This window comes from Oryza sativa, chromosome 3 (genome assembly GCF_034140825.1).
Source record: "Oryza sativa Japonica Group chromosome 3, ASM3414082v1".
Taxonomy (NCBI): Eukaryota; Viridiplantae; Streptophyta; class Magnoliopsida; order Poales; family Poaceae; genus Oryza; species Oryza sativa.
In genome coordinates, this window is record NC_089037.1 from 6,481,833 (window position 1) to 6,504,585 (window position 22,753).

Genomic DNA, 22,753 nt, shown 5'->3' on the forward strand with positions numbered 1-22,753 from the left:
GACTTAAAAGTTTTAGTCCCATCTAAACAGGGTCTAAGTCTCAACTTCTAACTTTTCATCACATCTAAAATTTTTCTACACACATAAACTCCCAACTTTTTTTTCCAAACTATCAACTTTCCTCAAACTTTTAACTTTTTTTTAGGAACTAAACACAATCTTAAGCTGGAATTCACTCTGGGTGAACTGATGAATGGACAGGCTCAGGTACTAGTACTGGAGGTTAAGAATATCGAATTCCGTGGTGAAACAAAGACTTTGCTCATGATTTTCAAAAATCAAATTATGGACTCCTCCTAGTTTCTTTTGTCCTGATGGTCCCACATCCAGCCTTACTTAACCTTTAAAGACAGAGGCACCTGCTGCCAAGCTGCCTTTTGCACCTGCAGGAGCTTTGGATATAAAAAAAAAGGAGCAAAAGGAGAGAATTCTCCAACTAGGCTCCAGTAAGTGCCACCTAGTAATCCATCATTAAAGCAATCAAGCCTCCTCCTCTCCCTAATCCCATTTCACACCCTCAATAACACCACATCCAGCTGCTTAAGCTAACAAATCTTCCATTATAATTCAAGATTCCCATCACCTGCCCAGTCCATTTCTCCTCTACTACTAGTAATACTCTTCTCTCTTCTCACAGGGAGTGTGTGTGCCTCCATGACAGTGCTCGCTCTCCCTGAGCCGAGAGAGTAAAGGCTCTCTCCTTCACACACCTACCGCCTACTCTCCCACTCTTCTTCCCACCCCACTCGTGTGCGCGCCACTGCCGCCGGCGATGGCGCCAATGCCGGCGCCGGCCGTGGCTCTGGCGGTTCTGGTGCTCCTCTCCGCCGTTCCGGGGTACTTCTCCGACGACCTCAACACCGACGCGCAGGCGTTGCAGGCGCTGCGGTCGGCGGTGGGGAAGTCGGCGCTGCCGTCGTGGAACAGCAGCACGCCGACGTGCAATTGGCAGGGGGTGACGTGCGAGAGCGGCCGCGTCACCGAGCTCCGCCTCCCCGGCGCCGGCCTCATGGGCACCCTCCCGTCGAACGTGCTCGGCAACCTCTCCGCGCTCCGCACGCTCTCCCTCCGCTACAACGCGCTCACGGGCCCCATCCCCGACGACCTCTCCCGCCTGCCCGAGCTCCGGGCCATCTACTTCCAGCACAACAGCTTCTCCGGCGAGGTCCCGGCGTCGGTGTTCACCCTCAAGAACCTCGTGAGGCTGGACCTCGCTGGGAACAAGTTCTCCGGCGAGATCTCGCCGGACTTCAACAAGCTGAACCGCCTCGGCACGCTGTTCCTCGACGGCAACAGCTTCACCGGCGAGATCCCCAAGCTGGACCTGCCGACATTGAGCCAGTTCAACGTGTCGTACAACAAGCTCAACGGGTCCATCCCTAGGTCGCTCCGGAAGATGCCCAAGGACTCGTTCTTGGGCACTGGGCTGTGCGGTGGCCCGCTCGGCCTGTGCCCCGGCGAGACCGCGCTCACGCCGGCCGGATCTCCGGAGGTTCAACCTGCTGGTGGAGGCGCGGCAGACGCCGGCGGCGCAAGCAGCGGCACGAAGAAGAAGCTCTCCGGTGGCGCCATCGCCGGCATTGCCATCGGGTGTGTGTTCGGCGTGCTGCTCTTGCTGGCCCTGATCTTCCTCCTCTGCCGGAAGAAGTCTAGCTCATCCACGCCAGCGACAGCGGTGGAGAAGGGTCGTGACCTCCAGATGGCTCCGATGGACATGGAACCAAAGGGACAGAACGGCTCAGCAGCCGGCAACGGCGCCCACGTCGGAGCAGCCGCGGCAGCGCCAGCCGCCGCCACCTCCGCCGCCGTCGCGGCGGCGGCAGCAGCAGCGAAGACCGGCGGCGCGACGGGCGGGTCCAAGAAGCTCATCTTCTTCGGCCCCATGGCGGCGGCCCCGCCGTTCGACCTGGAGGACCTGCTCCGCGCGTCGGCGGAGGTGCTGGGCAAGGGCGCGTTCGGGACGGCGTACAAGGCGGTGATGGAGAGCGGCTCCGCCGTGGCCGTGAAGCGCCTCAAGGACGTGGACCTTCCGGAGCCGGAGTTCCGGGAGCGCATCGCCGCCATCGGCGCCGTGCAGCACGAGCTTGTCGTCCCACTCCGCGCCTACTACTTCAGCAAGGACGAGAAGCTCCTCGTCTACGACTACATGTCCATGGGCAGCCTCTCCGCCCTCCTCCACGGTAAAAAAAATTCCCCCATCCTTTTTTTACGCTTCTGTCGGCGAACCGAATCCACACTATCAAACCATGCGTTTTTTTGAGCGATCTCGCCGTTACACCCTGGCGATATTCCTCCGGTCTCCAGTTTCCACCGGTGGCCGCAGTGGCGCACCGCGAGAGTCGTCGCCTCGTTGGGCTCTCGCGTAAGGTGTCGCGTCCCTCTCGTGTGTGCATCTCGTTTTCGTGGCGTCTGTCTCGTCGGGGTCGCGGCTCGCGACTGTGGCTGCTCCGCCTCGGCACCAATCAATGGTGGTCTCACCTACTCCGATCCAGTAGTGATCCTCCGGTTTTTCTTCTCATGGTGTGGCCGTGTGTCGCCGAGCCAAGCTGAGCTGGTTCGACGGGGCGCTGCCAAAAGCCAAGTGTACTTCGTCCTATGGGTGAGCCGCGATTAGTTAGTTTACCAGCAAACAAACACTGCTTCAGTGTTTGCCAGAGGGGTGAGCGTGAGATCTAATCTTAGTTTAAGCCCACAACGTGACAGCCATGACTGGCCCCCCGGCACGTCTCGGCATTCGAACTCGCAGTTGAAACAGGTATAGCAACTTGCGGCTGTTCATTTGAAATCTCTGAACTGGTGCCAGTAAAGTAAGCAGAGTGCCAGAGTTTAGTGTAGGAGGGAGTTGTGGTAGATTGGTGGTAAATTTGGGGGCAAGTGGCGCATGTGAGCCGGTGCCCCGGGTTGCAGTCCGGGTAGGGTGGTTTGATGGACCATGTGACGTTTGGTTGGCGCCACTGTTCCTCGCGATTCCCCTTTTGCGCGCCAATAATTTAGCCTCCTCCTCTCCTCTCCTCTCCTCTCCTCTATCTCGCGTACAGATTTGAAGAATTATTCATTCCCGGACAGCGTAGACAGATCATAGATGTACACGCGCACTGTTGCACACACACTTGAGACGTGAAGCTGAAGCTACCGCGCTGTGGTCGCGTGCACCGTGCAGTGAACATTCTTAATTGTCCGCCGTCGTGAAAACGGAGTAAAATTCATGGGGAATTCGCTGTGGATGACGCGGTTTTTTTCTGGTGTATCTCATGGGGGTTGCAGGGAACCGTGCTTCCGGCAGGACGCCGCTGGACTGGGAGACGAGGTCGGCGATCGCGCTGGCGGCGGCGCGCGGCGTGGCGCACATCCACTCGACGGGGCCGACGGCGTCGCACGGCAACATCAAGTCGTCCAACGTGCTGCTCACCAAGAACTACGAGGCGCGGGTGTCGGACCACGGCCTCCCCACGCTGGTCGGCCCGTCATTCTCGCCGACGAGGGTGTCCGGCTACCGTGCCCCGGAGGTGACCGACATTCGCCGGGTCTCGCAGAAGGCCGACGTGTACAGCTTCGGCGTGCTGCTCCTCGAGCTGCTCACCGGCAAGGCGCCGACGCACGCCGTCGTCAACGAGGAGGGACTCGACCTGCCGCGCTGGGTGCAGTCCGTCGTCCGGGAGGAGTGGACCGCCGAGGTGTTCGACCAGGAGCTCCTCAGGTACCAGAACGTCGAGGAGGAGATGGTGCAGCTCCTCCAGCTCGCCATCGACTGCTCGGCGCAGCACCCCGACAGGCGGCCGTCCATGTCCGAGGTGGCCGCGAGGATCGACGAGATCCGCCGCTCCAGCCTCGGCGACCGTCCGGCCACCGACAGCGCCGGCGAGGGCGAGGAGCCTTCACTATAACCGACCAGCCGACATTGCCGTCTGGATCACCGTACATCGATCTCAGCCTCAGCGAACGGAAATTAAGTTGGAGAATTGCTTAGTTCTTTGCATGGATCTTGCTCCCCCAGGCTACTTTTGGTTCATCAGCAACTTGTGCATGTTTTTTTCATTACTTTTTCTTTCTTCTTCCTTTCTTTTTTTTCCCTTCTTTTTTTTGGGCCTTTCTCTCACGGGCTTTGATTCTATTCTATAGCACATGTCACTGTACTCTTTGATTCTTGGAAAGGAACACTTGATAATGCGTTGTATCTATGACGAATACCATCACCAGCTGTATGGTTTGCTATTTAAAATACGAAATGATTTCATTTCAGCTGCAGGTAGCTAGGCTTTCGTTGCCATGCTTTGCTTCCCGTCTCTTCTTATCCTGGTTGTTAGGGGGAGGTAATGGTTGTTGGGGTGGCTGCTTCCGACAGAGTAATTAACCATCTTTTGGTTGGCGAAATTGCCATCTGATAGCTCTCTGCTTGCAAATGGCGTTTAGCTAGCTTGCTGGTTTAGTAGGTTGGAAAAAAGATTGTGTGTTCTTTATCTAGGAGTGATGCCCAAGTTAACACGACGACAGAAAGAGACCCATGCTCATGCAATCCTGTGTTTGTACGCAGTTTACATGACAGTGACAAGTTTTTTTTGTTTTTAAATTTTGAGCCTCCACTCAACGGTGCAGCAGCCCCGCAGTGCCACCAGATGCAAGATTAGTTTAGCTTTTGCAAATGCAAATGATACTCAAAATGTAGAGCCGAATGTTAGCACTAATGTGGCACAATAAATTAGTACGTGGGGACTGACTGAACGAATACAGCAGTAGGCTGATCTTTCTTCATTGTTTAGTTGGTACTGTGAATAATGGACCCTAGAAGAGTTATACCACACGGTACCTCATCATACCCGTTAAAAATGGCACCGACGATACACTTATACATAAGCCCTCGTCTGAAATGAATTGTATTTTTCGGAGGACTTTTTGTGAAAATTAAACTAATTTCTGTAAAAATTCTGCGTTTCAAAGGAGCTATGAGATTACATGGATAGGCTGAATCTGATCATATTGGAGAAAGAAAGTTAGCATCAGCGAATAGAGTAAGTTTATAGTAATACGGGAAAAAATTCTTATATCATTAAATAGCACAAACTCTCAGTCTAAATCATCTGATAAATGTGGATTTTATTCGTTGGTCCATCTTACCATAGGATGCTGTTGCTGCTACAATTTGTTGACAGGGAAATTAATTTATTATTGTTAATGCCCCCATGATAATATATAGACCTAACGCATGCGTCGTTAGCCTGTTACATTCCGAGTTTCAACGCTGACAATTTGTCAAATTGATAATGAGCACCTTCAGAAAAAGAAACTGATAATGGACGGCTCAGATTGCCTGTCTTCGATTTCCTGTACCCGTGAAGCAGTATATTACTCCGTACACGGATTGGCCAGCTGATGAAACTGGGCTAGCGGGCTGTCTAATGTCAAACCAGCTGGCACACTAGTTGCTGGCTTCAATTCGTTCATTGTAGCTGCCAATTAATAACATCTAATGAGGAATTAAAGACGCATGTAGTACGCCATTAACCAATAGTCCCCAGTGGCCCACTACAAGTACGAACCGAACCGTTTGTAAATGTTTCACTCCTCATCTCAGATCAGCATTGGTAATTTTGGTAGTTTTGTACTGCACCTGTAACCTGTAAAAGTAGTAACTAGCCAAGCCAACCTGAGCAGCATCAGCCAGCAAGAAGTGAAGAACATATTGGCTGTACAATGTGTGCTATACTACACTGTTCCATGAACTGTCGGCCGGCGGCCATTGCAGCATGCGGCCTGGCTTACAGCCTGAAAGCGACCAGCTCTGCCTTTTGGCTCTGGAGTCTGGACACCAGCTTGCTGGGTCATGCCTCGTCGGAATCATCAGATTCTCCTGCTGCTACAGCCGGACTGATACTATTAATTTATTCCTAATCCCGGTTGGTTGTCCTCGTCGATGTTCTATTTGTGTTTAAGTTTAGCTTTGTCTGTCAATGATAACAAGGTTCTTTTGGAAAGAGGAAATAAAAAAAAAAGATAAGGACTCTTTTGGATGGAGGACTTTTATGGGAATTGAAGTAATTCATATGAAAATCCTGTAACATACATGCATTCCAAATGAGTCTTTGAGTGTTTATGTGTGTTTCATTACGATCTGATTTAGAGGAGGAACTTTTTCCATAATAATGTGGGAGTTGAACTATTTATGTGAAATTTCTACGACATTCTATTGAATTACTAAAGTTGGCCTTAGGCCTCAGCATATGCTGCTGATCATTTTTGTTAGGACAACATCCATCAGAGTTGGTTGCACTGCCAATCTAATGGGAGAAACAAATGTAGCTCAGCAAGACTTTTGACTTGTTTTGCTGATCAGCCAGCACCTAATGTAGACCTTAACCTCTTTATAATGGCGTTGGGTGAGAGGAAAAAGGCCCCATTTACTTTCGTTTTCCTATGTACCTATGCACCGAATTCTTCTCTGATGCCCCAATTCCATGGCAGTTGGGTCTGTTCTTGCTGCTACACATCACTAGCAAGTGTGTGCACAGGTGAAGTGACCTGGACATGATCTTTGTGCAGTTTTGCATTTGGTTAAGAGTGAGCTGTGAAACCTCTAATATAGGAGTAGCTTGTTTGGTTGTAATGATGAGGTGGTAAAGTATGAGATGCCTAGCTTGGATTCCGATTTGATATATTGCTACAGGTCAAGGAGTAGGGAGGAAGTGATCTGGATTATGATATTTTATTGTTACTACCACTTGATAATGCTTGCATATTGCCTTGTTTAAAAAACTGCTTGCAAATTGCAGATAGCTAGTCGTTAGTTGAGTTTTTTTTTTAAAAGGAATGAATGTTTAGAAACGAAGGAGCGTGATTTCGGACGTGTAATACGTTGTGATAGGGAATAAAAGAATGCATAAACATATAAATAAAAAACACATGAGAAGAGTTGACGATAGAAATCAGACCGTTCAATAGTACCTGCGTGCAATTAACTATGGAATAAGCTGCAGACCAGAAAAATGGATATATGACACAAGGTTGTTTATTAAACATTGTTAAGCCTAGTCATTGGAAGATTATTTATATAACTGCATGACCTTGCTGTAATGATCCTCTGATTGACAGAGCCTCATGTTGAGTTAAAAACGGCTTTCTGGATTTCATTTCCTCCAACCAGTTTCAGTGACTTGCCATGTACTGAATCATAGTGTTGAAAACCTGAATAGTTTATCCTTCATTTCTTCACCAAGAAGGCAAAATATAGTAGAGATATATTAGCAATGCTAATGCTGCCGATTTATACCGTTTTGTGACAACATCTGCACATGGGTAACAATTAACAAATCCCATGTAGTCAAATTACTTCTACCCCAATCGCTGATTTTCTCAATCCCGATAAACAAAACCTATGGTTACACCCAACAAGTGTGGTCCAGGATCATGCTACATATCAGAGAGTTGACTATGCTGATCAGTGGCTGTTAGCTCAACACTGGATCTTGCAATGTTCACTGAAGCATGCCTTTCAAACAAGCATTAAATACAAGCTCCATCCCGTTGCTTCACTTGATAAAACAGTAAAGCAAAGTGAAATGTATTATTGCCTACTGCCTAATGACGAAAACGAAGCACGTCCAAACCCATAAGAGTGGTCATGCATTAGTAGTTTGGACTAACCATCTAGCTTGCTAATTGGTACTGTAAATCACCATCTATTCTTAGCTTAGCTCACATTATAGGATGACTCAGCCCTGACACCAGCCACGTTTGCTCCTCCTGAAAGACAATCATATAAATAGTCGTCACTAGCAGAATCGACAATCGAGTTAGTTTAACCAAAAACCGAACCTGGAAATGCTCCTACAAAACAATCTCTGCAGACAGAGGAATCATTGTTTCATTAGTCACAGTGAATGTGCGCCTAGCTGTACCTTGCAAGAAAATTTTTAATTGTCAGACAAAATCCATCTGCATCGAAACCATTTGATTCTGATTGCTTCCTAATACCTACCATGTATAGTGTCATCCGTGTCTGAAGAGGGCGGCTTTCTTGTTGCAATTGACATAGAGCTCTGGGTTACAGATGTGTTCGTTCTTTTCACTGATTTCCATTATATATAAAAAAAAGTAGAACTTTTCAGTGAACATGGAGAGGGTTGTAACTTTAAACTTTTGTCTCGTTGTCGCCATGGAATCGATCGAGACCAGGTCGAAGGCTTGATGACAACGCAAAGCCGCACGGTTTCTTCTCCTCTCTCGCCTGCGGTCTGTCTGCGTCGATGGGCACGGGTAGAAGAAGACCAAAGGCCCTGTTACATCCTTCAAAATGGCAAAAGTTTTGTTATTTTGTAGCACTTTTTGTCATTTTGGATCTAAACACTAATAGGAAAAGTTGTTAATTTGGCATTTGCTAGTCCATAGTAGTAAATTGTGCCAAAAAGTGCTTTGAGACCACTCCCTCTCTCTTTCTCTCTCTTACTTTAGTGCTAGAATGGCAAAAATTTAACATGCATCTAAACACCAACTAGTACTTTTACAATGCCAAAACTTTTGTCATTTGCCATTTGCCATTCCAAATGGATCTAAGGCCCTGTTTAGATCCTTCAAAATAGCAAAAGTTTTGCCATTTTGAGGCACTTTTTGCCATTTTGGATCTAAACACTAGTAGCAAAAGTTGGCAATTTGGCATTTGGCATTTGCTAGTCCATAGTAGTAAATTGTGCCAAAAAGTGCTTTGGGGCCACTCCCTCTCTCTTTCTCTCTCTCACTTTAGTGCTAGAATGGCAAAAGTTTAGGATGCATGTAAACACCAACTAGTACTTTTGCAATACCAAAACTTTTGCCATTTGTCATTGGAATGGCAAATGACAAATGGCAAAAGTTTTGGTATTGCAAAAGTATTAGTTGGTGTTTAGATGCATCCTAAAATTTTGCCATTCTAGCACTAAAGTGAGAGAGAGAAAGAGAGAGGGAGTGGTCCCAAAGCACTTTTTGACACAATTTACTACTATGGACTAGCAAATGCCAAATGCCAAATTGCCAACTTTTGCTACTAGTGTTTAGATCCAAAATGGCAAAAAAATACTTCAAAATGGCAAAACTTTTACCATTTTGGAGGATCTAAACAGGGCCTAAACAGGCCCAAAGGCGAGCATCGCGTTTTCTTTATCGAAAGAAGAGAAAGTTAGAAGCAAAGCATGAGCAGTGGAAAGTGACAAGTTAGCTCAGACTTACTAATCATACGGTAATAAGGGCTTTAATTCAATCGCACACCACAGATAAACAATGTGGGGCGGGTAGAAAGTGAAACTGCCATGTCTGCTACTGATTAATAGCAGTACCAGTCCTCTGGTATCTCCAGTGATTTGCAATCAGCGAGTTCGTGTCGACTGATATCTAAAGTTATTTGCAATCGATCAGTGGGTTTAAGTTGAACTAAATCGATGCAATCTACAGTATTTGTATGCTTAGACAAATTTAGTCGAACTTTTAAAACTTTAAGTGCCGGTTTTATAAAAAAATTTATAAAATCTAACAAGTCTGTATTACTATGATAATATTTTTCAAGTCAAGTCTACGCATGCCAATTTTTTCAAGGCCGTAGCTTGAAAACGAGTTTTCGGAGGCCAACATACTCACTCAAAAGAAGTAAAGAACTCGCTCCCTTGCCTTGAAGATACAGGTTTAGGTTTCACCTGATGTCTAGTTCCAAAGAAGACCTAAGCAAGCAAAGCAAATGATCATTTTCCAGTATTCCTTTCAAATGATAATGACCGGTTCAAGGTTGTTCAGCGGTCTGCCGCAATTGCATCTCCCATCAAGCGCCCTAGATTTCATTGAATCCGTGACTATCTAATGAGTACTAGTAATGACTAATGACATACGTGTCATGATCTTCCCAAAGAGAAAATGAAAAGCATTTACATACAGCAGCTGTATGAATAGGCCCAGGACGTGCCACCAACGTAGCTTTAGGCCCGGCCCAATTATTCGGACGGTTCTATATTCGGCCTGGTAAGAAGTTTAGAGATCGGCACCATCATCTGCATGGGAAACTGTTTCTTTCTGCTACGGGCCATGGTCCACAAGCCCAAATGTCACATTCAATTGCCTCTAACTTTCACCCTAGTGGGGAGCCCATCCGCCATTCGCAGCGTCAGTGACGTCACCTGCCGCGGCCGGTACGCGCCGTCGACGGCGAGCTCGAGCTCCTGGAGCACGCAGGCGATGATGGACTTCATCTGTATGTACGCCATCTCCTTCCCGAGGCACACCCTCGGCCCGCCGTGGAACGACACGTACCGGAACGGGCTCTCCGGCCGGAACGTCGCCGCCGCCGCGTCCTCCAGCCACCGCTCCGCCCGGAACTCCGCCGCGTCCTTGCCCCACACGGACTCCATGCGCCCCATGGCGTACGAGTTGTACGCCACGAACCACCCGGCCTCCACCGCCGTGCCGTCCGGCAGGACGTCGTCCTCCTGCGCATGCAGCGAGTCCACCGGCACCGGCGGGTAGAGGCGCATCGACTCCGTGATTGCGGCGTGCACGTACTGCATCTCTCTCAGCTCGTCCAGGTCGAAGCCGACCCTGTCGACGTCGCCGTCGCCACGGCGTGCGCGCACCGTGGCGACTTCTTCGCGGATGCGCCGCTCCACGTCCGGGCGAGAGGAGAGAAGCCAGAAGAACCAGGTGAGCGCCGACGACGTGGTCTCCCGCCCCGCGAGGAGGAAGCTGATGACGACGTCGCGGAGGGCCACCTCGGTGTACGACTCGTCGTGGCTCGCCATGAACCGGGACAGGAGGTCGTGCTTCTCGAGGCCGGCGCGTATCTCCTCCCGCCGCGACCGGATGATGCGGTCGGCGAAGTCGTGGACGATGGCGATGGACTCGCGCAGCCGCCGCTCGGACCCAATGTGGAGCGCCTTCTTCACCCTCCAGAACCACGGGACAGCATACCGGAACCGCCCCGCGCTGAGATTAGCGGCGTCGCGGAACGCGTCGGCGAACCTGCCGCTGGCAGTGGAGCCATCGTCGGCCTCCGCGAGAGCGCCGCCGCCGCTGGCGTCAGGGAGCTGGCCGGGGTCGTGGTCGAAGGCGACACGGCAGATGTTGTCGAACGCGAAGCGCTCGAGCGCGTCCTGGAGGTCGATGGCGCGGCCCTCCGCCGCGGCGCGCCGCAGCAGCGGGAGGAGGCGCCCGTGCAGCTCCCCGTGCACGCACCGCGCCACGAAGGCGCGGAGCGACCGCGTGTTGAACTCGTAGCTCGCCGCCTTGCGCTGCGACCGCCACGCCTCGCCGTCAGCGTTGAAGATGCCGCGCCCGAGGAAGTCGTGCAGCAGCGACGCGAAGCGCTCGCCCTTGGGGTAGTTGTCGAACCCGGATCGGAGGAAGCGCTCCACGTTCGCCGGGTTCGCGGTGATCACGCCCCGCACGCCGCCGGGGCGGCGGAGCACGAACGTGCGCGTCGGCTGCCGCGACAGCACCTCCGTCATCCAGTCCAGGATGCGGTGCCGGTTGGCGAGGAACTGCGGCAGGTGGCCGACCAGCGGATACGGCCGCAGCTCGGCCGTCGCATACCGCGCCTTCTCATGAGATCTCCTACTAGCACTCCATGTTCGAACAACCAAGGCCACACTCACCAAGAACACGAGCAGCAGCAGCAGGATGGCAGCCATGCTGATCCGATTTGCGAGGACGACGAATTTGAGATTAATAATCTGTTTCATCTGTACTTCGAGCGAATTAAGCAGGTAGGAGTACCAGATAACTGGATAAGGAAATGGCAGAGTGTAATGACTGGTGATTAGTGAAACTGTTGCGGTGGTGTCGCCATGGCCACTCGTGAAACTCGTGATCTTGTTGTGTTCTTGTGCACGGGCTGCTGTAGTGCCAACGTCAGGTTTGTCCGGTACGTAGGGACAGACGAACAGTGTTGATTTGTTGCTGGTTGGGTTCACAATTTCTCTGAACGAAAATGCCATGTAGCAACACATCGATGTCGATGACGATGACATTACGACTACTAACTGCGTACTCTAGTCCTCAGTGTCACGTCGTTCTACGGTGGCATTCCGCGTCCATCCAAAGATTTCTGCTCTTGCCATGTTCTCGAGTCAACACTAGACTAACCCCTAGAGATTAATCTTTAAAATTTCAGTCCGAATTGGGGACTTATCTGAAAAATTTTCTGACCACTATGAGTTATTAATGGTTTTGGTCCAAATTAATGGGGTTTTCAGCGAACAAACCTCAAGTGAGTTCTCCTATCTAGGCTCGAGTTCACTAGCTTTCGCGTAAACTTGCACTTTATCTCGGTCTTTTAGAGCTCGAATGGAGCCTAGGATGATGTACTTGGGAACCTTGAGCTTTTTCAAGAGCCAATCACTAGCAAAATTGAACTGAAGGATCTGTTTGCAAGATATTCATCCATCACATGCAGATGCTTCCATTCTTTTGGTCGTTAAAATTCAACTTCTACAAGTTGTAAAGAAAAACAAATTAAACTATGACTAGTTAACGTATATTCACAGTCAATTTTTTTTTGCAACTTGTAGAAGTTAAATTTAACTTTGCATGTTTGTGGAGTGATTTATCACATATCAATCTATCTTCTGAATTATTTTTTATAACAATTTAGATGACAAGGAAACAACAAGGGAATGTCCCCTCGAGAGTTTAAAATAATTTCCCCCTTATCATGTAATGATACCACCATATACCATAGAGATAGCATGCACATAATATCTTTGTGCCATCACAAAGAATCTCTATAATATAACTATGAAATATCATATATACCTTCAGAATATTTTTGTGGCATCAATCATAAAATATCAATGGTGAAAAAAAAGTTGCTTCTGGACTGGCGAACAACTCCTGGGTCTCTGATATCCGCGGTGCCTTCACTGTCCCGGTCATTTCTCAGTTTCTTCTTATTTGGGATGCGGTGCTTCACGTTCAGCTCTCACCGGGTGTCGAGGATTGTCTCGTTTGGCATTGGACGGCTGACCAGCGCTCTCAGCGCGTTCGGTGCACCAGGAATTCTTCTATGACCAGCATTTCTTTGCCTGTGCCGATCTTCTCTAGCACGCAAAGTGTCCTGCCAAATGCAGGTTCTTCCTTTGGTTCGCATTTCAGTAGCGCTGCTGAACGGCTGATCTCCTTCAGAAGCGTGGCATCGATAGTCACTCGACCTGCCTCTTTTGCGCTAAGGATCTTGAGACGGCGAACCACATCCTCCTCGACTGCGTGTTCGCTCGGCAGGTCTGGCTCCGGGTGTTGTTGCCTCTTGGCTGGGCTGCCTTCTCTCCCCCCTGTGGCAGCTGGTTCCAGGACTGGTGGCCGTCCTCTAGGGCCTGCTTACCTAAGCATCTCCGCGAGAGTTTCGACTCCCTGGTGCTCCTGGTCTCTTGGAAACTGTGGAAGGAGTTGAACTCTAGGGTTTTCGACTCTGCTCTCTCTTCAGTCTCAGTGATTTTGGAGTCTATCCATTCGGAGGGCCATCTATGGTCTTTAGCTGGTGTCGCTACTTTTGGTGATTTGTTTGGAGTGTAGCGTGGCTTGGTCCCTTCCTGTTGCTTGGAGTCTATTTTTAGCCGCCATAGTTTCTCTAAGCTTCAGTTTTTTTTTTCATTTGCTTTTTCTCCCTTCCCCTGGTATAAGCCAATCTGGCTGATTGCGTTGTGTAACTAAAACTCTTTTTCTTCTAATATATTGACGTGCAATACTTTTGTGCGTTCGTAAAAAATAAAATATCAATGGTACTTGTATGATACCAATATGAAATTCCAAAAATATCTTCATGATACTACTAGTACTATATATAGCAATGGTATCTTTATGACACCTCCTTGGTATCATGGAGGTATCATGTTCTCTTAAAGTATCACTATGAAATCTCTGCAATACAACCAAGAAAAATTTGTGATACCGATACCTCCTTGATACCACGAAGTACAGGGCTGGGCAAAATTACTTGAATCTGGAAAACTAGGATCAAGACGAATAAATTTGATCATCCATTCAGTCTTAGCATCTAACTGATCAAATTTTGTTTGGTCAATTCTGTTAATATACTCGATTGACCGTTTGTAGCGCCCGTTCCGTCGTGGCGCCTAGCGGGAAAATTTAAACTCTAAAAACCATAATTGCGAAATCTGTTTCTTTGCTTGTTGTCAGTCTCCGTGCCAATCCCTGATCTCGAATCCCCGATCTATCGTCAAATTCAAATCCCGAATCCAAATCCTTGCCAAATCAAATTCCTCCGCAAAAGTCTATTTTGCCTCCCTCAGGTTCGGTGGGCCAATTTCCTCTCGGCCCATCTCTCTCTCTCTCTATCTCTCTCTCTCCCTCAGCTCTCCCCTCGCTCTGCCTGTGTGCCGCATGTGCATGAGCCGACGCCGAGCCGAGCTCTCCCTCTCTCTCTCGTTCTCCCGCTCTCCCTCCCTGCTCCATCCCCGGCAAACTCCCCGCGCGCCGTTACCTTGCGTGCGCGCGCGGTCGCCGCCGTCGTCAGCCGCCTGCTGCCCGTGCCTGCGCCTTCCGGCCCCGCGCCCTGCCACGCTGCGCCGCCTGCGCCGCGCCCTGCCCCGCGAGCCAGCACGCGTGCCCTGCTGCGCCTGAGCCCGCGCCTGCCGCCCCTGTAGCCGCGCCCTTCCAAACCGCCCCCGCCGTCATCGCCGTCGTCACGACCCGGCCCCGCCACCACCGCGCATACTTCCAAGGGTTGGAGGCAGAGCTCCTCCTCCCACTGCCTCGTCGCCCTCTCCCTCCTTCCTTCTTTTCCCAAAGTGGCAAGAGGCAAGTCTCCTTTCCCTCTTTCTTTTCTTCTTCCCCCCCTCTCCCCCCCGCCGGCGTCATCCTCCCTATCGCCGTTTTGGCCGCTAGCCGGAGAACCAACTCGCTGGCTTGACCGCCCAATGTCGGTTCCTCCCTCCCAAACCGACAATGCCGCCCTATAAACCCGAGCCTCTCCCCAAACCAATCTTCCCCGTTTTCGCCCTTGCCATTGCCGCGCCCTGCCCTGTTCGTCGTCGCCGTTCGTCGTCGCGCGTATCGGAGGAGCCGGCACGAGCGAGACGCGTGACGTGGACTCCGGGCGCACCCTCTCCTTCCTCTTCCCCGCCCGAGGCCGAAGCGATCACGCCCCGCGCCGTCGGCCACCGTCACTGCGCCCCTTCATCCCGCACGGTAGTGCCTCCTCCCCGTTCTCCCTCCTCGTTCCTCCTCTTCCCCTTAGCTTTCGGTAGAAGCTCGTATAGCCTCCCTGTAGCTAGCTGGCGCTGCCCCGACCGCTGCCGCCGCTCACTATGTGCCGCCACCGTCGCCGCCCGTGCTCCGTAGCGCCCGCACGTCGCCGACCTCTCTCGTAGTGTCTCCGTCCAATCCGACGCTAGAACCGGATTCCCGGAGTCGCGTAGATGCTCTAGCTCGCCCGAATCGATCTCCCGTCGCGCCGTCGCCGTTTCCCCCTTCCCTCGCCGCCGGTTGCCGCCGCCGCAATCCGCCGCCGTCGAGCCCCCTCCGGCGAATCCGAGCCGTTGGCTCGTCTCCCCTCGTCCCATGCAACCTCCCGGTGCGCTCGCCCTTGCCTGCATCGCTGTAGATCGCCCCGCCGCTCGCCGCCGCCGTCCGTCGTCCGTTCCGGCCGACGTCGTCGTCTTCCTCCCGCCGACCCGCATGGCAGCCACGTAGGCGCCACGTCGGCGCCACCTCGGCCAAGACCGGGTCAAGCCTACCCCGGTCCGCTGCTACCCTCTGCCCCGCTCGCGCGCGCGGTCCACCGCGAGCCGTGAGGTTGCGCGTGGGCCCGCCGCAACCGCACCCACCGCGAGCCGCGCGCGTGCACCGCGTCCCTTCCCCAAACCCTAGCGCGCGCCGCGTGCTCCCTCCGCACGGTGAACCGTGTCACCGACAAGCGGGTCCCACTCGGGACCACACGAGGTGAGCCCGGTCCACCGGCTCCCTCTCTCCTCCCCTCCCGCGCGTGCCTTGGGCCGTCTTCTCGGGCCGGCCGGCCCATTAAGCTTGGCCGAGCCGCCCCTTTCTCTCGGGCCGCGCCCTAGCTGCCCGAGGGAAGTCTGTTTCCCCTCCCTCTTTTCTCTTTTTCAAAAGGGTTTAATTAAATCATTTTTCCTTTAGACCAAAAATCCAATAATCTTAGAAATTCAATATCTTCTCAACCGTATGTCCGTTTGACTCCGTTCAACTTCCAAAATTCCTCAAATCTCGAGATCTGTTTAATGGCACGTTTAGAGGTCAATAATAGGGCTCTATTTTCGCCGTTTGTTGAGTTGTCCCGTTTCGCGTGTAGTTTCGGAGCCCGAAGACCCGCAGTGCGAGGATTTCGAGGATCAAGCTCAAGATCTCGAGCAAGGCAAGTCACCTTTGATCATCTTGCACCTATAATTTAAATCTAAGTATTTCTTTTTCGCAAATATTGCATAAATAGGATTATCACGAGTAATTCGGCCGCGGCTTGCGAGATAGCCTGCCGGCCCCCAATCCTAATTGCTGCAATTACCCTCCTTGAATTATTGAACACTTAAACCTCCTTTGTCGATTGTTGTGCTTCGATGCATGGGCCTTCGGGCACGCGCATCGGGACACCTCCCCTCAAATTTAAAATATCCAATGATGGGTAAAACTTGGGGTTTTTACAAAAGACTTGGAAAAACCCGACACCTGGGTCGGTGCTTGCGAACTAAACGAAATTTCAAAATCGCGGATCGGGGAACGTACCGGGAGTGCGGTTTCCCGCTCTTGCACTTAAGGACCGTTTTCCTTGGAATTTCATCCGAACATAAGGCAAGTGCGACCACATGGGTGGAATGGGACACCCCCTGGCTGAGTAACTAGCTAATCGGGGGAACCATGATGCCAAGAGACATGTGGATTCAACGGGGTGGTGCCGGGGAGAACCCCCGGGTTTCCTGGCACAGTATAGTCTGGGACCTAACCTAGTGTTGGTCTGGGACCCCTCTCGTTGGCATATGGTGAACCTGTGTTGGCTCTCGAAATGCCTTGTCACGAAAGCCTCAAGGTCTCCAGACGTGGCCGTTCTGCACGGGCTGGGTGATCCGGGTTAGTAATGTCGTGTGGGTAAAGTGTACCCTCTCTGCAGAGGTTAACAAACTGTTCGAACAGCCGTGCCCACGATCATGGGTGGATGTGAGGTGATTCCTAGCGTAGTTTTGTTTGACTACTGCTTGTGAAATTACTGTTGTGGAATGGGTTCGATGTTTGAAAAATCTGCGGCTGATGGGATCAGCCAGGCCCGGGTGGCCGTTTAAAAGCTGTTGGCCGGGTGCCAACCTTGAATCAATTCAAAGACTGATACATTGCACAAACTCCGACCGAACGAGACACACTGTCTCATCCGTGTCGTTTGAGAAGCACTCACTTAGTTGTTTCAAAAAGGAGTTTAAATAAAAACAATTGCAAAAACAACAGCCCTTCCTTTGAAGCCTGCATTAAACACTTAATTCCCATGGCTTGCTGAGTACTCCTGTACTCACCCTTGCTCTATATAAATAATCCCCCCAGTTGCTAAAGAAGATGATGTGGATACTGCTGATGAGGAGTTCTTCCAGGAGCAAGTCGGCTACGATGAGTTTTAGGGTTTCGGCCTAGTTCCCAAGTTGCGCCTGTGATGAATAGTCCAAGTCTTGGCTTCCGTTTTCCCTTTTGTAATGCAGTTGTGAGCTCGGGATCTGTCCGCAACCCAACATGACTGTACTCCTACTCTGTAATAAAGAGACCTCTGCTGCTGTGATATTCTGTCTTCCTGTGATACCAGCACTGTTTCCTGGGACTGGTATCGATTAACAGGTTAATTTGGAGCGTCACGGGCTAGTTCCGCTCGGGGCTAGTTCAGGGCGTGACACCGTTAACCGAATAAACCAAAAGTAGCCCATTAGGCCCATTAAGCCCAGAATCACTGGAAAACTCTAGCCACGTCATCTCTTAACACCCCCATCCCCAGTCATTCACTCATTCCTCCTCCTCATGCACGCACCCAACCGCTGCGCCCTACTCCGTACCGACGCGCATCCTGCCTCCTTAGCTCCTCCACACCAACAATGTTGCCCAACACGCCAACTATGATGAATGTTGATTAAGTGTTGACCCCCATTAGCAGCACGTCAAGGCAGTTGGCCTATCGGAACATACCGAGCAGCAGCACTTTCTTCTTTCCTGCTACTGCCACAACTTTATTTCTCGACCATGATCTATCTTCACCCTTTAGGCAATGCAATTTGGTCTTGAATTTTAGACGACCGAAGTTTCTCTAAAGTCCCCGAGCCCGAACTGATTGGTCTGACTGATTGCCCACCCCTAATGGAGTATCATGATACTTACTTGATGCCATGAAATTATCATGGTAAATTTATCGTTTTATGTTGATACCTCCTCGGCACCATAGAGGTATCATAATACTTAATTGATTCCATGAAGGTATAATGATACTTTTATGGTATCTTCTACAATAAAACCATGAAGTATCGGTGATACATCAATTTATTGTGATACCTCGTTGGTGTCATGAAGGTATTAAGACTTTTTTTATGTTATCACAGTAAACCTCTACGATACAACCAACAACATTTACGATATTTTCATGATATCTCCAAATATTTCGTGAAATCTTTGTAAATATAACCATGATGACATTTTCAGATATGATGGAAATCATGTGGTACCATCTACATAAATAAAACATGGAGATACATGTGAGATATGATAGAAATCGTAATTACCTCTATGATATTATGGAGATACATGAGGCACAAAGTGTAAGGGTCGATCTGATATAACATAATTAAGTTCACTTCTAACAAGCCTTATCCTACCATGCATATGACCCAATAGTGGTGTATGCTCATGTATTATCCAACACAGAGGAGGTGCTTGCCCGGTGTGTAGAGGCTTGGAAGGATGTGCTTGAGGGAATTGTAAGGAGGACTTGCTCGCAAGCGTGGGTGCACACTGCACACGTGGAAACTGCACATAGAAGAATCGCGGGATTGTGATTTCTATACCATCCCTGAATGGTACGACGCTCTATAGGAATGTTTGTATTAGGCAGAACCATTTTTTAAGATATAGTCTATATAGCAGAACGCCCAAAATAGTATGCCATTATGTGGTTCCTTCACAGTATGAATACGTTCTTCTCCTATGATATCTATAGAAGAGAATAAAAATGCATTTAATTTTCACCAATCACATTAATATGATAATTCATTCACCTACCTCGAGCTATATATGGATTGCACCGGCCAATGCACCACTAGACTATATATTGGGGAAAAGAACCTCATCCCTCTTCAGCCAACATAATCAAGAAGACAGGGATGGAGCAGCAACCTAAGATGGTGACCGGATGGGCGGCAAGAGACGCCAACGGGCTGCTCTCTCCTTTCTCTTACCCCCTCAGGTGATCTCTAGCTCTCTTGCTCTATCTTTTTCCTGTGTGTTCAGATGTTCCTGGGTCTTGAAATATTCAAAGAGAAGTTCACACAAAATTCTTGAGTTATACCGTTTTCTTTTTATGAAAGCAAAGTTACTGATAAATAGTCAATAGTCATCTCCATTACTTCGTTAATTAATTGTAGTCAGGAATTCTAGTTTTGAACGGGTACCATCAAACTGTATCGATCGAGATTTATGAGGAATATGGAATTGCCTTTGACAATTGACGCACCAAGCACATAAACGCTGCCGTCTACGTTTTCTACCGGTCTCCGGTGATATTTTCTTTGTGTAATGACCGATGAGAAGTACTGCATGGCTCATTGGTTCTGTAACTCTGTTAATTATTGAAAAATAACTAAATTGCTTCAGTCAGTCAGTAGTAACCAATCGTTGGGTTGCCACTCTAACGAAAACATCACTGGTGTACTGCTATATAGAAATTAGAACACTGAGAACTAAAGAGGTAGTATTGTCTGTTGAGTTTTGAGCATTTTTCAAGAAATTTGCAGCTACACAATGCGTTCTGAATTACATTTTTTGATTAAAAAGAAACTTATGCTTGGATTGCAAAGATATATCATTTACTGCAGGAAAGTAAAGGCTACACGGGTGATGACCAATTATGCACTATACATTCATCATGAAGCCTCGATTGCCATCTTTTAGAAAGAATGAATGATAGCCATTCAGTAGGTAGTAGTGGCGACGCACTCATACCCAACTTCCACGGCTGAAAGGAATCAAACCATTTTGGCACCGATGGCTTGTTTGCACGCCATTGGGCGAGTTCGAGTCGTTGCAACAGCATTTCTTCCATTATTCACCTGCTGATTTATGTTTATGCATTGTCAAACTATATGCATTCTCCCCAATTGTTTTCTTTTTCGTGAGTACAGAAAAGGGTTAATTAATCGTCATTTCCACCGTGCATTTCATATTTCAGAGCTAAGGGAGACGAAGACGTCGTTGTCAAGATACTGTTCTGTGGCATTTGCCACTCTGATCTTTCTACTATCAAGAACGAGTGGGGCAACGCCAAGTATCCCGTAGTACCAGGGTCAGTACGTACACATGCAATGCAAATCGGCTAATGCGCAACAGAATTATCCAGAGATATATTATTGATCGATCGTTTTGCGTGCTTAATCCAGTCATGAAATCGTTGGGGTCGTCGCCGAGGTCGGGAGCAGCGTGGCGAGGTTCGCCGCCGGCGACACTGTCGGCGTCGGGTACATCGCCAGCACATGCCGCGCCTGCGCCAACTGCCGCGACGGCTTCGAGAACTACTGCGCGGGCCTCGTGCCGTCCTTCAACGCCGCGCTCCCCGACGGCGCTACGGTGCACGGCGGCTTCTCGGAGCTGGCCGTCGTCAACCAGCGGTACGTCGTCCGGATCCCCGGCGGCGGCGGCGGCGCGTCGCCGGCGCCGCTCGACCGCTTGGCGCCGCTGCTGTGCGCCGGCGTCACGGTGTACTGCCCCATGAGGCGGCTCGGGCTGGACAGGCCAGGGGTGCACCTCGGCGTGGCCGGGCTCGGCGGCCTCGGCCATCTCGCTGTCAAGTTCGGCAAGGCGTTCGGCGTGAAGGTGACCGTGATCAGCACCAGCCCGTGGAAGGAAGCGGAGGCCGTGGAGAGGCTTGGCGCCGACGCGTTCTTGCTCAGCACCAACGCCGAACAGATGAAGGTGACCAAAAAACACCGATCTGTGCGCCATTTTGCATCCGAATTCTGAAGCTAAGAACCACCATATGTGCAGGCAGCTGCGGGCACCATGGATGGCATCATCGACACGGTCTCGGCGGTGCACGACCTGACGCCACTCATCACGCTGCTGCGGACTCACGGCCAGCTCGTCCCGGTCGGATCGCCGGGAAAGCCGGTGCAACTAGCCCTGTACCCTCTGCAATCAGGTGCGTGTGGTTCATCATTACTGGGCCTTACAGCCTCACACCAAACCAGGCCCATCACCAGTTGGCCCGCGAATAGATTGGGCTGGAGGCCCAATCAGAGCTAGATGGGCCGTGCTCATGGTGTGCGATGTGGCAGATGGGAAGAGCGTGGCCGGGAGCATGATCGGCGGGATGAGGGATACGCAGGAGATGGTCGACTTCGCCGTCGAGCACGGCGTCGCCGCCGAGGTGGAGGTCATCGGCATGGAGGACGTCAACGGCGCGATGGAGAGGCTGCAGAAGGGAGACGTGAGGTACAGGTTTGTGATCGACGTAGCCAACACAATGGCCCGTGCTCGTTAGAGTTTGTTTGTGGTGGTGGTTTCTCAGGGACAGAAGAAGCAAGAGATGCATTGAACTATGATTTTTCGAAGTCAGGACTGAAGAACGTGATAAGATTCAGTCAAAACTGAAGAACATGATAAGATTCACTTTGCTCCTCCTTTTACTTGCCATTGCTTGTGTTTCGTGTAAGCGAGGAGTGGAGTATGCGGCTATGCCCATGCATCGCCGTGGAAATCCTGTTTATCAGTGATAGAATTTCATAGTGTATTCGAAAATGCGCAAGGGAATGAAAGTTTTATAGATTAGTAATGGTGAGCTAACTTTGGAAAGAAGCTGAATCATAGCCATAAAAATCACTGATTGAACGGTTGGCATGTCAATAAAAGGAAAAATCCCCTTTTCCATCTGAGAACAGTGCTTACTACTGCTGAGAATAAGCGTACATCCATTGAAGGGGGAAAAAAGAAGGGCTGAAGATTAAAGAGAAACGTGAATACATGATATTATTCCTCGGGTAGTTGCATACGGATAAGATGTGATAGGGTTACACTTTTAAGGCTGTACTACGTGCTACTGCTGCATATATACGAGGCAGTTATTCTATCTTTTTATACTTTTATCTGTGCTGTGTATATCACAAACTTAGAATTATCGGGACCCCCGCGTCGCTCTCGCGCGGGCGGCTCGGGGGCGAAACCCTAGCCGCCCGCGCCGCCACACCCTCATCCCCCTCCTCCACCTCGCCGCCGCCGGAGCTCGCCGGTGGCAAAGCCGGCGGCGTGCCGGGAAGGCGGCGGCGAGGCCCAAACGGCTCGGCGGAACCGGCCCCTGCGCGAGGAGGACGGAGAACGCCGACGATGGCGCGGCCGGAGGTGGAGACGACAGTTCGGCTTGGGGCGGCGGATCCGGCGCCCCTGTGGCCGGATCTGGCCTCCCCACCCACGGATCCGGTCGGCACGGTGAGAGGCGCGATGGAGGCGGAGCGGGCGGCGAGCGGCGCGGGCGTGCCCTGCCGGTGCAGCGGGCGGCAAGATGGGCGGCAAGATGGACGCGATGTGGGCGGCGGGCGGCGCGACGCGGGCCCCG

At 50.6% G+C, this 22,753-nt stretch overlaps 3 protein-coding genes across 3 annotated transcripts; 2 read left to right on the plus strand and 1 right to left on the minus strand.

Moving 5' to 3' along the window:
* The first annotated feature begins 589 nt into the window (after positions 1-589).
* LOC4332106 (probable inactive receptor kinase At1g48480) lies at positions 590-4,239 on the plus strand. The gene is made up of 2 exons (XM_015775688.3): positions 590-2,180; positions 3,265-4,239. The coding sequence occupies exons 1-2, from the start codon at positions 773-775 to the stop codon at positions 3,882-3,884; spliced, it is 2,028 nt and encodes a 675-aa protein (XP_015631174.1). The 5' UTR covers positions 590-772; the 3' UTR covers positions 3,885-4,239.
* A 5,439-nt stretch (positions 4,240-9,678) lies between these two features.
* Positions 9,679-11,845, minus strand: LOC4332107 (cytochrome P450 CYP94D108). The gene has a single exon (XM_015773303.3). It carries the CDS (start codon positions 11,682-11,684, stop codon positions 10,062-10,064), a length of 1,623 nt encoding a protein of 540 aa, XP_015628789.1. The 5' UTR covers positions 11,685-11,845; the 3' UTR covers positions 9,679-10,061.
* A 7,397-nt stretch (positions 11,846-19,242) lies between these two features.
* Positions 19,243-21,840, plus strand: LOC9266669 (probable cinnamyl alcohol dehydrogenase 9). Its single transcript, NM_001419167.1, has 5 exons — positions 19,243-19,396; positions 20,378-20,491; positions 20,586-21,117; positions 21,190-21,343; positions 21,480-21,840. The coding sequence occupies exons 1-5, from the start codon at positions 19,314-19,316 to the stop codon at positions 21,683-21,685; spliced, it is 1,089 nt and encodes a 362-aa protein (NP_001406096.1). The 5' UTR covers positions 19,243-19,313; the 3' UTR covers positions 21,686-21,840.
* Positions 21,841-22,753: the final 913 nt, after the last annotated feature.